At 41.8% G+C, this 12,500-nt stretch overlaps 1 protein-coding gene across 6 annotated transcripts in view; it reads right to left on the reverse strand.

The window, feature by feature from the left end:
* LOC119568208 (putative fatty acyl-CoA reductase CG5065) overlaps positions 1–12,500 on the reverse strand; it is a 55,541-nt gene that overhangs the window by 11,106 nt on the left and 31,935 nt on the right. For 5 of the 6 annotated variants that reach the window (XM_037916663.1, XM_037916640.1, XM_037916656.1 and 2 more), the window contains exons 4-8: positions 12,058–12,203; positions 10,379–10,488; positions 9,393–9,585; positions 6,637–6,876; positions 5,740–5,997 (exon numbers count right to left, since the gene is read on the reverse strand). In XM_037916663.1, the coding sequence (XP_037772591.1) occupies positions 5,740–5,997; positions 6,637–6,876; positions 9,393–9,585; positions 10,379–10,488; positions 12,058–12,203 (947 nt within the window). Of the gene's footprint in view, positions 1–5,735; positions 5,998–6,636; positions 6,877–9,392; positions 9,586–10,378; positions 10,489–12,057; positions 12,204–12,500 lie in introns of those variants that run through there. The other variant, XM_037916684.1, reaches the window with a different exon arrangement.

Consider the following 12,500-nt stretch of genomic DNA (forward strand, 5'->3'; position numbering starts at 1 on the left):
TAAGAGATATATAGATACTCTTTTTCAAAGCGGCGATGCCTTGAATAGGTATGGTAAGGAGAATTATTCGAAGTTTCATATTATTCGGACATTTTGCTAATCAGTGATGAGAAACAGAGAAGGCGCGAAAGAAAGGGAACGAAAGATAGACAGACAGATAGATAGACAGAAAAATGGGGGAAAGAGACAGAGACCAAGACAGGACAGAGACAGAGACAGAGAACAGGGGACAGAGACAGAGAAGAGACAGAGGACAGGGACAGGGACAGAGACAGGGACAGAGACAGGGACAGAGACAGAGACAGAGACATGGACAGGAGACAGAGAACAGAGACAGGACAGAGACAGGGGACAAGAGACAGAGACAGGGGACAGGGACAGGGACAGAGACAGAGACAGAAAGAAACAGGGACAGAAGACAGAAGACAGAGACAGAGACAGAGACAGAGACAGGGACAGGGACAGGGAAAGGGGACAGAGGACAGGGACAGAGACAGAGAAGAGACAACACAGAGGACAGAGACAGGACAGAACAGAAACAGAGACAGGGACAGAGACAGGACAGTAGACAGAGACAGGAAAGAGGGGAAACCAGGGTGGGGGGGGGGGGGGGGGGGAAACCCAAGGGACAGGGACAGAGATAGAGACAGAGACAAAGACAGGGACAGAAACAGAGCCTGAGACAGAAACAGAGACAGGGACAGAGACAGGGACAGGGGAAGGGACTGAGACAGGGACAGAGACAGGGACGAGACAGGGACAGAGACAGAGACAGAGACAGAGACAGGGACAGAGACAGAGACAGAGACAGGACAGGGACAGGGACAGAGACAGAAACAGAGACAGAGACAGAGACAGGGACAGAGACAGAGAAGAGACAGAGACAGAGACACGGAGACAGACAGAGACAGGGACAGAGAACGGAGACAGAGCCAGGGGACAGAGACAGAGACAAGAGACAGGCGACGGGGACAGAGACAGAAACAGAGACAGAGACAGAGACAGGGACAGGGACAGGGACAGGGACAGAGACAAAGGACTGAGGACAGAGACAGGGAACAGGTACAGAGACAGAGACAGAGACAGAGACAGGGACAGAGGACAGGGACAGAGATAGAGACAGGGACAGGACAGAGACAGAGACAGGGACAAGACAGAGACAGAGACAGAGACAGGACAGGACACAGAGACAGAGACAGAGACAGGGACAGGGACAGGGAAGGGACAGGGACAGGGATGTACGGACAGGGACAGAGCAGAGGACAGACACAGAGACAGAGACAGGGACAGGGACAGAGACAGGACGGACAGGACAGGACAGAGACAGGGACAGGGACAGGGGACAGGGACGGACAGGGACAGAGACAGACACAGAGCAGAGACAAGGGACAGGGACAGGACAGAGACAGGACAGGGACAGGGGACAGGGTACAGAGACAGGGACAGAGACAGAACCGAGACGGGACAGACAGGGACAGGGACGATGACAGAAACAGAGGACAGGGACATGGGACAGGGACAGAGGACAGAGACCGAGAAGAGACAGGGGACCGGGGACAGGGACAGGACAGAGGACAGAGACAGAGACAGGGACAGGTGACAGAGACAGAGACAGCTACAGGACAGAGACAGAGACAGAGACAGTTTGAGCGACAGAGACAGAGACAGAGACAGAGACAGAGACAGGGGACAGCAAAGGACAGAGACAGGGACAGGACAGGGACAGAGACAGTGACAGAGTACAGAGACAGGACAGAGACAGAGACAGAGGACAGAAACAGGGACAGACAGTACATGAGACAGAGACAGAGCCAGAGACAGGGACAGGGACAGGGGACAGAGACAGAGGACAGAGGACAGAGACAGAGGACAGAGACAGAGACAGGGACGGGGACAGGGACAGAGGAAAGGACAGGGACAGAGGACAGAGACAGGAGAGAGAGAAGAAGAGAGAGACAGAAGACAGAAGAAGAGAGAGACAGACAGACAGACAGACAGACAGACAGACAGACAGATAGAGACAGTTAACACAAATATTCATCTAATAAAAGTTTTTATATCGGCATCCGACGTGTTTATATGTATAAACACACACACACACACACACACACACACACACACACACACACACACACACACACACACACACACACACACACACACACACACACACACACACACACACACACCCTAAACCGCCCCTCGCGCGTCGCCCAACCCCGCCGCATGCCCCGCCCCCTCAAGCCAGCTGACTGCGGGCGACGGGCGTGCGGGCGTGCGGGCGGGAGGGCGTACGGGCGCTCCAAGCTCCCGCCGACGTCTGCGAGCGCTCGTCGGCCCAAAACATGACGACGCGCCCAGCATGCGACTGACTCGCTTCATGACTCGAATACCGTCAATCACTTTCGCTTGCCATGACTTACTTCTTCCCTTTTCTTCTATTTCTTTCTCATTTTCTTCTTCGTAGCATTGAGTGACGTCGTGGTATTGGCGTTGGTAGATGAGAGAAACGGAGATAGACAGGGAGAAATATAGAGAGAAGGAGAAAGGAAAAGAGAGAGAGAGAGAGAGAGAGAGGAGAGAGAGAGAGAGAGAGGAGGGAGGGAGGGGAGGGAGGGAGGGAGGGAGGAGAGGAGAGAGGAGGGAGGAGAGGAGAGAGGGAGAGGAGGGAGAGGAGGGAGGAGAGGGAGAGGGAGAGGGAGAGGGAGAGGGAGAAAGAGAGAGAGAGAGAGAGAGAGAGAGACAGACAGACAGAGAGAAAGAAAGAGAAGGACGGGAGAAGAGGATGAGGCTGAGCGAGAATGGGAGAGGGAGAGGACGAGCGAGAAAGGTAAGTAGACAGAAAGGGAGAATGAAATGGAGAAATAAAAGGAGAGGGAGGAAAGAAAAGAAGTGGGAGATGGAGACGGAAGGAAAGTAGGAGAGTCGGCGAGGTGAGAGTAAGGGCCGCGTAGACGGAGAAAGTAAGAAAATAACCTAGATAAAATGAGAGTGAAAGGGAAAGCGTAAGGGCGAAGCGTTAGATGATAAAGGAGAGGTGACGGAAACGATGTAACGACTGAATGAAATAAGGGAGGAATAACCAGGATGTGAGGGAGGAGAGGGGAGGGAGGAGGGAGAGTGCTAGACGGAGAGGAGGGAGGGAGGGAGGGAGGGAGGGAGGGAGGGAGGGGAGGGAGGGAGAGAGGGAGGGAGGGAGGGAGGAGGGAAGGGAGGGAGGGAGGGAGGGAGGGAGAGGGAGAGGGAAGAGGGAGAGGAGAGGAGGAGGGGGAGAGGGAGAGGAGAGAGGGAGAGGGAGAGGAGGAGAGAGAGGGAGGGAGGGAGGGAGGAGAGGGAGAGGGAGGGAGAGAGGGAGAGGAGAGGAGAGGGGAGAGGGAGAGGGAGAGGGAGAGGGAGAGGGAGAGAGAGGGAGAGGGAGGAGAGAGAGAGAGAGAGAGAGAGAGAGAGAGAGAGAGAGAGAGAGAGAGGGAGGGAGGGAGGAAGAAGAAAAAAAGGAAAAGAAAAGAAAAGGAGAGTGAAGGGACGGAAAAAAACAAAAATATTCCACAAATAACTATATGTAGACCAATATTTTAAATTCGTCTCCCATAACAACAGGAGCAAACTCCAGAATACCAAAGTTACCCTTCGTGGTACTTACGTTTTCTATACAGGACACACACTCGGTCACACCACATGAATGAAAACACGCACTAAAAAAGATATTTCGGCTTCATATCCCATCCCCACAAAAAATCCTTTCCAATCTCATCCATCACACTACATCAGAGAGAAATTTGAACACACACTCGATCTGTACAATACTGCCTCACCATAGGATAAAAAGAAATGGTGCATATCGACCCCTTTTGTAAACAGGTTCCAATTACTTTCACTGGTCCCCCTTAATAGCCATTAGTAGGTAAATTACACGAGGCCCCTTATCTGATACGTCAGAAAGCCTATTCCATTCATTCACAAAAATGTCTGCCCACTCTTCCGCCGAGTGCCCCGCGACAAAATAATGATACCCTCCCAGATAATGAGATAATTAGATTGCACATTCCCGATAAAAAAAGGGAGGACTTGTATTCCACGCAACGATGCAGGAGATAACGAGGACCCAACTTTCTCGGTCGTCCCAAGCCTTACTTTTACATTTCATGTTTCTGTCCATATAATTATGGGCATTTCGTTTTCTTTTTCCTTAGAGATTTTCTAAGGCGGAAGATTAGAGTAGCGAAAGAAAATGGTTTAACATGAAAGTTATGAAACGACCATAAGAAAACGTTATGGACACATAAAAAGCCATATATTCTGATTACTTTCCTATAAAAGCCAGTACATTTGGAGACATGATGCTGGTTAATATCATTAGCACTGTACTCGCAATAGAATCTAAGATAATTATGCTATTTCTGAGGTATTATCATGTTTACTGGGAAGCTTCTTGGGTATGGATTAAGTTTTGTTTTACTTATTCACATCACAATATAAATGACATTTTTGCTTTCATAATACATGCTTTCACTCTAGCAATGCAATGCTTTAATATATATTAGGTACAGGTTTGGTAGATAAGAATTCAACAGTTGGATACTACAAAATCTTGAATTACGTTTATGGCCAATTCGAGTAATGAGATATAATGTTAAAGCTACTATCACCTTCATAAATTACTGCCTAGTGCCCATAGTTGATATCTGATGTAAGAGAAGCAAAACAGAGAATCACATTGTTTCATATAAATAAATAAAAAAAATAATAAATCTATAAATAAATAAATAAATAAATAAATATATAAATAAATATACAATAGTCATCCCTGGGTAGGAATGCAGGTATATAGTATAAATTCTTTACTTAAATGTACCCACACACTTTACAGGAAAAGGAATATCAACGCAATGAAATATGCTATGCTAATAAGTTATTGAGTTGCTTTCTGGTCATATGTTATGCAGGCCTATAATATTTTTGAATACCAGTATAGTATCTGGCCTTGGGACATTAAGCAGTGATAAGCAGTGATAAGTTATCATTCAAAGTCTCCCGCTGGCTAGTCTTCTCTTCTGAAGCACTGAGCTACGACAATGCAAAATTATAATTATATATTTCTAATGATAATTTTTGTTACCATGAACTGCACATACATACATACATTCATATCTGCTGCCAGCTGCCTTACTTAACCATGTTGTGTTAATGTTGCAAATTTGCCTGGTTATCATTATCAAACCATTTGGAACAACAGCAAATTTCACTATAACCCACATTTTTTGGTCAACAACAAAGAATATCTATCTAAATGCCTTGATTAACATTATACTATAAAACAATGAAGTTATATTAACCCCAATCAGTGCACAGCCAATAATGCTAATCCTAATCTAACAATAATCACAGAACATAAAAATCTGTTCTCATCTGCAAACCCGATGTCAGGAATCTTGTATCTCATATAACCTGTCCATCCATTGCATTTTACACATTTGCTATACAAAAACAAAAACAAAAAAAAAAAAAAAAAGTCTGCACCAGGATATTTATAGCCAAAACAATTTCCCAATATAAAATAGAGAAAAGTTTACGCAATACCAGTAATTTTAATTTTAAAAGCTTGTAAAATAACACATACTAACTCTATATATCAATAAATACTTTATACGTATCCCTTTGCAGATATCAATACTATACAATTAACCTTTGTCAACATCAATCCTTTAGAAACTAACGTCACTAAATAAGCATGATACTCACTTTGAGAGATGTTTGCGAGCGGTAGGCAGCGTGTTCAGTTCTTCCTTCATGACATAGCGTTTGGTTCCTAGGCAGTACTGCTCCATATAGGTGGGCCAATGGAGGGCTGAGAGAGCAAAGTTAAAGGTCTTCTGGTCCGTCTCTGATAGATTTTCCCACAAGCCTTGTACGTTCTCATTGCAGAACCTCCATTCGTGAGTTGTGAAGTATTCTAAGCATGAGGCTGCACGGTCTAGCTTCTGAGCAATCCTAACCATGCTGAAGATACAAAGAAGACATATTACAGGCAATGCTTTCCATGCCCCTTCAACATAGTTAGTGAATTTCAAGATATTACAATAAATGTTGGGCTGCAATCATATCAATCACACCAAACTTATGACTTGCCTTTGTACTTCATAATCAAAAGTAGCACTTAGACTACATAAAACTTTAACGATTATAATTACACAATTTAAGCAAATCCCTTTTTTTTCATTTTCTTTCCTTCTAATTCAAGTCTTAAATGTTACCAAAGAATGTCTCACAGATTTCTCTCCCTTGAAAATAACGAAACAGAGACAATGGCTTCTTAATCTTCATAATGAGGGGGGGGGGGGACTAAATTTACATTCCCTCATAATCACCAAAGAACAAATCCTCAAGAATTATTCACCTCATAATTAAGAGGTAGCTGGGAGCTAAGTATCTTTACCCTCATGTTGAAGTCATAAACAAGTCTCCAGCTTATTTCTTCACAAGATAAAAAGAAAACTGTTTCTCCGACCACCATGACAAAGAATGAAGAATAAGATTTCTTCCCCCTTAATAAAGAGACCAGAGACCTGAACTTCCCCCTCCTGCTGAACATTTGCATTAGGCTACAGCAATTTTCCCTTCCAGGGGCATCCTACTCACATAGGGCGCTTCCCTGCCAGCCTGGCCGCGGCATCCATGAGATAGGCCGGAAGCCAGTGTTGAAGGAGGACGGCGATGGTGTTGAGAGTCTTGTGCTGGGTGAAGCGCAGGTCTGGATACCACACAACATCATTCATGGCATTCCTGCGTAGTGCAATCATTCCGTGCTCGTTGATCTCGCCCCATCGCACAGGCCGCTCTATCCCCGAAACGCAGTTATACACAACTATTTCCTTCATTCTGCAGAAGAAAAAGGTCATTTATCAGATTCCACACTTCATTTCTGACGTAAATTCAAAACCCTTGCTATAACAAATATAAATTCTCTTAACATGTGTTGCCTCATCAAATTATTTCAATTATATCACTTTTTTTCTAAAAACTGATAGTCTAATACTAAGTAAAACAATTTTCTACTATTAGTATTGTTCATTACTACTTTCTTTTGCATAACGATACAATATAAAGGATAAGGTTGTGTTTGCTATATAATTTTCAATCAGTTTTGCAGCATAAGCTTTCTACAAAGGACTAAAACTACCAATAATTAATAGGCATGTCATATGAAGTTATCCAGACCCATAAAAATAGCAATGTATGAAATACAAATATCCAACAATATTATTCAATCAAATACAAAGCACATTGGAACAGCTGACTCCCTGTCAAAGCAAGCAGGCTTCATAGGTATAACACTCTCTCTCTCTCTCTCTCTCTCTCTCTCTCTCTCTCTCTCTCTCTCTCTCTCTCTCTCTCTCTCTCTCTCTCTCTCTCTCTCTCTCTCTCTCTCTCTCTCTCTCTCTCTTTCCTCGACCAGAAAGACCTTAATCACAACTAGCTTCCATGGACAGCAGTATTCATTAAACTCATGAACACATAAGTACATAAAGAAGAAAGAGGGGTATCAATGCCTTCTCTACACTGCTCCCCCCTTCAAGACTACCAAAGCCTCCAAAATATATACTTCCTACATCGTATAAGTTTTCTCCTCACTCTGACATTTTACCAAATGCAAGAACAGTCTTTCAGGTACAGCCATTTACAGAGCAGCTAGACTTAGCATACCGAGCAATCAACAAGCTCATCACCACTTCAAAATTTACCTTGTACATATCCTCTTTTTTTTGGTTACTTGTGGATCATTATGAACTGGAAAATATACAGCTTTTGTTATCAATCATGGTCAAGTTTCATTTTAGCCTACTAACTCACACTCCTCATTCCCAGGACCTCATAACCTATATCTCTATTCAAGGTCTCACTTCTAAATCTTTCGCAGGAAAAATAATACCTAATAAAACTGATAGGTCAGTGCGTTACTGGCATTTAGTATTTTCATTAGTACTAAAAGCTCTATTTACACCTATGCAGACACACTGCTGTTCTTTCCATCTATTTCTTTTTTTCTTTTTTAATCAAAGGAAGCTGACAAACCTTTGAATGGTGCTGCTTTTAATTTCATTACCTCGTGTATGGAAAAATGCTTCACTTTGATCCATATGCAAAAACAACAGAAACCAGTTTTATTTATAGATAAGATCATAAAGTAAAAGTAAGAACAATATCATATATACATGCACATTAACTTTCAAATATAACAAAATCTATGGCAAATCTCGTTTTGAATAACGTCTTCTTTAAAACCATCCAACCACATAAATACAATCTGTTAAACAACTCCTGATGGCATTAACCTGTTGACAGTAGGAGTATATATATACATGCACTGTCTACTGCAGTTTTATTTAGTTTTCTTTACACACACGACTCCTGAAGTGATTTGGCCTACTTACCACGACCATGTAAAGCCTGCCAAAAACTGGCAATTTATTTTTTTTTTATAAAGATTTTTTGTTATCAAAGAAACCTATGTAATGTCTACTACTGTATCTGCTGTTGTCTTTTCTTTTTTTTCTTTTTTTTCAACCACACCAATAATATCATTCACAAACCATTTATCTTCCTTGTTCTCCTCTCTTTTCCTATTTTGTGAATAAATGTAACATGTGAATAAGTAATTATGGTACTGTGTGGCCTATTTCATCCACCCAAACACCTATCTTTCTCTCTCCCACATTCCTCCTCAATACATTCTATGTATAATGAATAAGAGGCAACTTGTGGCATACTTAGGCCTTTTACTATTCATACATACAGAAACATGTAAATATATGCAAATACCAATATTATTCTTTTGTATTATAAAAATGTGCAACTACAATTACTTTTACAACTTTGCATTGTAAGAGTGTAACTATTATTTATTGTTTTTTAAGTATTCCAGTGTAAAAGTTTTTGAAGTTAATAAAACAAAACTAGAGTGAACACTGTATGCATCTGGCATCATCAGGTTAATAATTTCCTGAAAAATGGTTAATCTGGTAACCTAATTCTCTTCTAAAATAAATAACAATAGCATTACTTGACTAATTTCCTTGTCTGAGGATCAAGAGAACTGAAGAATTCAACAAGAAAAGAAACAAAGAGTTAAAAGATTTTTGTGCAAAAATAATCTACATTAAAACAAATACTTTCTTATACTAACAGATAAAAATGACAGTATCTGGTATCAGATATCGTTCCATGTCAAACATCTAAATTTTCCCTGTGAACATGCAGGTATACAATGTTAATAATAATACTCATTTCATTCATGAAAAAAAGAAGATGCAGAAGAAGTGCACAACTCCTATTGCACAAAGTGATACACAGGCACACGAAGATGCACTGTGACAAACGTATAAACCACATCTCACCTCTGCGTGGCTGTGTGCCAAGCAGTGACAATCAGCAGGTTGATAGGTATGTCTACAGGTATGAGGTCTGCCACCAGTTCCCCTCGACAGTGCAGGGTCCTTAGCATGCCCTTACCAGCACCCACTATGAGACCCGTTGGACCATTCAAGTTGTCAACCCAGCCCGGGAGAGGTTCTCGCCAGGCTGCTGCCACTGAAACACACACACAAAACTGTGCATCAGTATCATATTTTCCTTTTATCAAAATTCCCAAGATACACTTGGTGGTCATGTATCTGGGAGAAGGATCACAAAATGGTTGAAGTAGGAAAGGTCAAAAACAAAACTATTCCACCATATTGAAAGACACATTAAGAAACCTAATAGTCTGCCCTGAAAACATACTTTTCTGAGTTGAGTAAAATCAAGAACAAGGCAGTAATACAAGTAATAAAATAAAGTGAAATTAACATCCATGACCTGGATGACGGAAGCCAGTAAATATTCAATTCAAATAAAGCAAATTAGGTCCTTCAGACTTTTTTCAAATTTAAGTTTCGAGCTTAAATTTCTATTCACAGGGCCCTTGTTCAGCTAATAGAAAAAGTAACATCTTTGCTCTTTTTTCTTATATTAAAAAAAGAGTGAAATCACATCATTATTCTTAAATGACTGCATTTATAGTTTATAGTATGAATTTTGTTTTATTTTTATTTGTAAAGAATTGATGTCTTCAAGGGAGATATGAATCATTATAAAGTACAAATACAATTAAAAGAATACCATCAAATAGTAAAAGTAGAGAAGAACAGTCAATGGTTCTCTCACATAATGTCCAATAAATAAATTCAATTGTATATATAGACATATACCAGTACATGAAAATAGCTCAAAAGATAGCTATACTGATATATACAAACACAAATATATAAACAAAAATAAATACCCAGTAAACAATCATCTCTCCGCAAGTCTTGTCCAACTAACAAAGGCCAAATCCACTCACCTATTGATGGCCGGACGATGGCAAGCGGTAAAGACCCTGCCTCTTGAACCAAGACGTGTTCGGCCAAAGCCTTTGTGTAGGTGTAGGTGTTAGGCCGGGAACCAATGAGCCTGCCAACACCCAATGGAATTAGATATACAGACCATGACACCCACGTCAACATAAACCCTACTAAGGGTTCGTTGCAAAGAGACCTGGTGATTAATGTGTTAAAGTACTGTTTCACATTAAGTAGCAAACATACACGACATGTGGGGATTTTTCTGATTAAGCACTTAAATTCATTTTTTTAAAATTCAATTCTTGATCTCCAACTTCTCTGAATTATTAATCTATCACAAGTTGTTCCTTATGACAGACAAAATTTAGCTTTGCAGCAAGATCTTAAAATTCACACAGCTCCATACACTGACATGGACACATTAACTTATTGAATTAAAAGGAGGAGGAGGAGGAGGAGGAGGAGGAGGAGGAGGAGGAGAGGAGGAGGAGGAGGAGGAGGAGGAGGAGGAGGAGGAGAGGAGGAGGAGGAGGAGGAGGAGGAGGGGAGGAGGAGGAGGAGAGGAGGAGGAGAGAGGAGGGAGAGGAGAGAGGAGGAGGAGGAGGAGAGGAGGAGAGAAGGAGAGAGAGGAGAAGAAAGAAGAAGAGAAGAGGAGAAGAAGAAGAAGAGAAGAAGAAGAAAAGAAGAAGAAGAAGAAGAAGAAGAAGAAGAAGAAGAAGAAGAAGGAAGGAAGGAGGAAGAGGGAAGAAGAAGAAGAAGAAGAAGGAGAAAGAGAAGAATTAGAGAATAAAGAAGAAGAGGAAGAAGGAAAAGAAGAAGAAAGAAGAAGAAGGAAGAAGAAGAGGAGGAAGAAGAAGAAGAGAGAAGAAGGATGAGGAGAAGAGAAGGAGAATGGAGAAGAAAAAACGAAGAAGAAGAAGAAAAGAAGAAGAAGAAGAAGAAGAAGAAGAAGAAGAAGAAGAGAAGAAGAAGAAGAAGGAAAAGAAGAGAGAGAAGAGAAGAGGAAGAGAGAAGAGAAATGAGTAAGAAAAGGAAGAGAGAAGGGAAAGACGGAAGAAAAGGGATAGGAGGAGGAGAAGGAAGGTGAGGAGGAAGTAGAGTGGAAAGAGGAAGAAGATTGAGGTAGGAGAAAGCAGAAGAGGGGGAAGAGGAAGACAAGGGAGGGAGGAGGGAGGAGACGAGGGAGGAGACGAGGGAGGAGAGATGGAAGGAGAGAAGGAAGGAGAGGAGGAGAGAGAAAAGGAGAGAGAGGAGGTGGAGCAGAAGGACATGGAAGAGGAAGAGAAAAGTAATGAAAAGAAAACTAAAGAAAATAACAAGAAAATAAAAGAAAAAAATGAAAAACGAAAAAAGGCAAAAGAAAAAATCAAAAGAAGAGAAAAAGAGAAGACAAGAAAGATAAGAAAAAGAGGAAGAGGAAGAGGAAGAGGAAGAGGAGAAAGAGAGGCAGAGAAGAAAGATAACATGAATGGCCAAAGAATGTAAAAAAAAAAAAAAAAAAAAAAAAAAAAAAAAAAAGAGGAAAAAATAAAGAAAATAACAAGAGAAGGAACGCAAAAAACCCTCAACATAAATCGGTAAAGAACAGAGGAGGCATTCAAACCAAGGAGAAGAAAAAAAACGAGAACAGTGAAAGACGACAACCAAAGTGAGATAAGTAGGGGGAGCCGAGACATACTTAGGCGTGAGGTGGTTGAAAGTGTCATCATCCATCCAGTCGACAAGTTGAATCAGTTTGTAAGGGTCTATAGGAGGCGGATACACTACCTCCTTCACCTCCACCCGGTCGCAGTTACAATAAGCCGTTGACACATGAACCAACGCCTGGTGGGGGGAGGAGACAGAGAGTGAGGAGGCGGGTATCAATACACCAACAAGGAGCTGTAAGTGGTTTTTTGATTTTTGGAAATGATGTTGGGGGGCAAATGCAGATTAGTACTGAGGTTGTTACACTACGCAGTGCGTGCAATTTCCCCTTCAAGGTCCGGTCTATGCCCTGCTGAAAGAGGCAACCGTGACACTGGTATCTTTAAAATGTGGCTTCAATAATGATAAATAGGGTCTGAAGAAATATTTACCTATATTTACATAAGAAAATTAAAATAATTTCCACATCCCGCA

Source organism: Penaeus monodon, chromosome 4 (assembly GCF_015228065.2).
Source record: "Penaeus monodon isolate SGIC_2016 chromosome 4, NSTDA_Pmon_1, whole genome shotgun sequence".
Lineage (NCBI taxonomy): Eukaryota > Metazoa > Arthropoda > Malacostraca > Decapoda > Penaeidae > Penaeus > Penaeus monodon.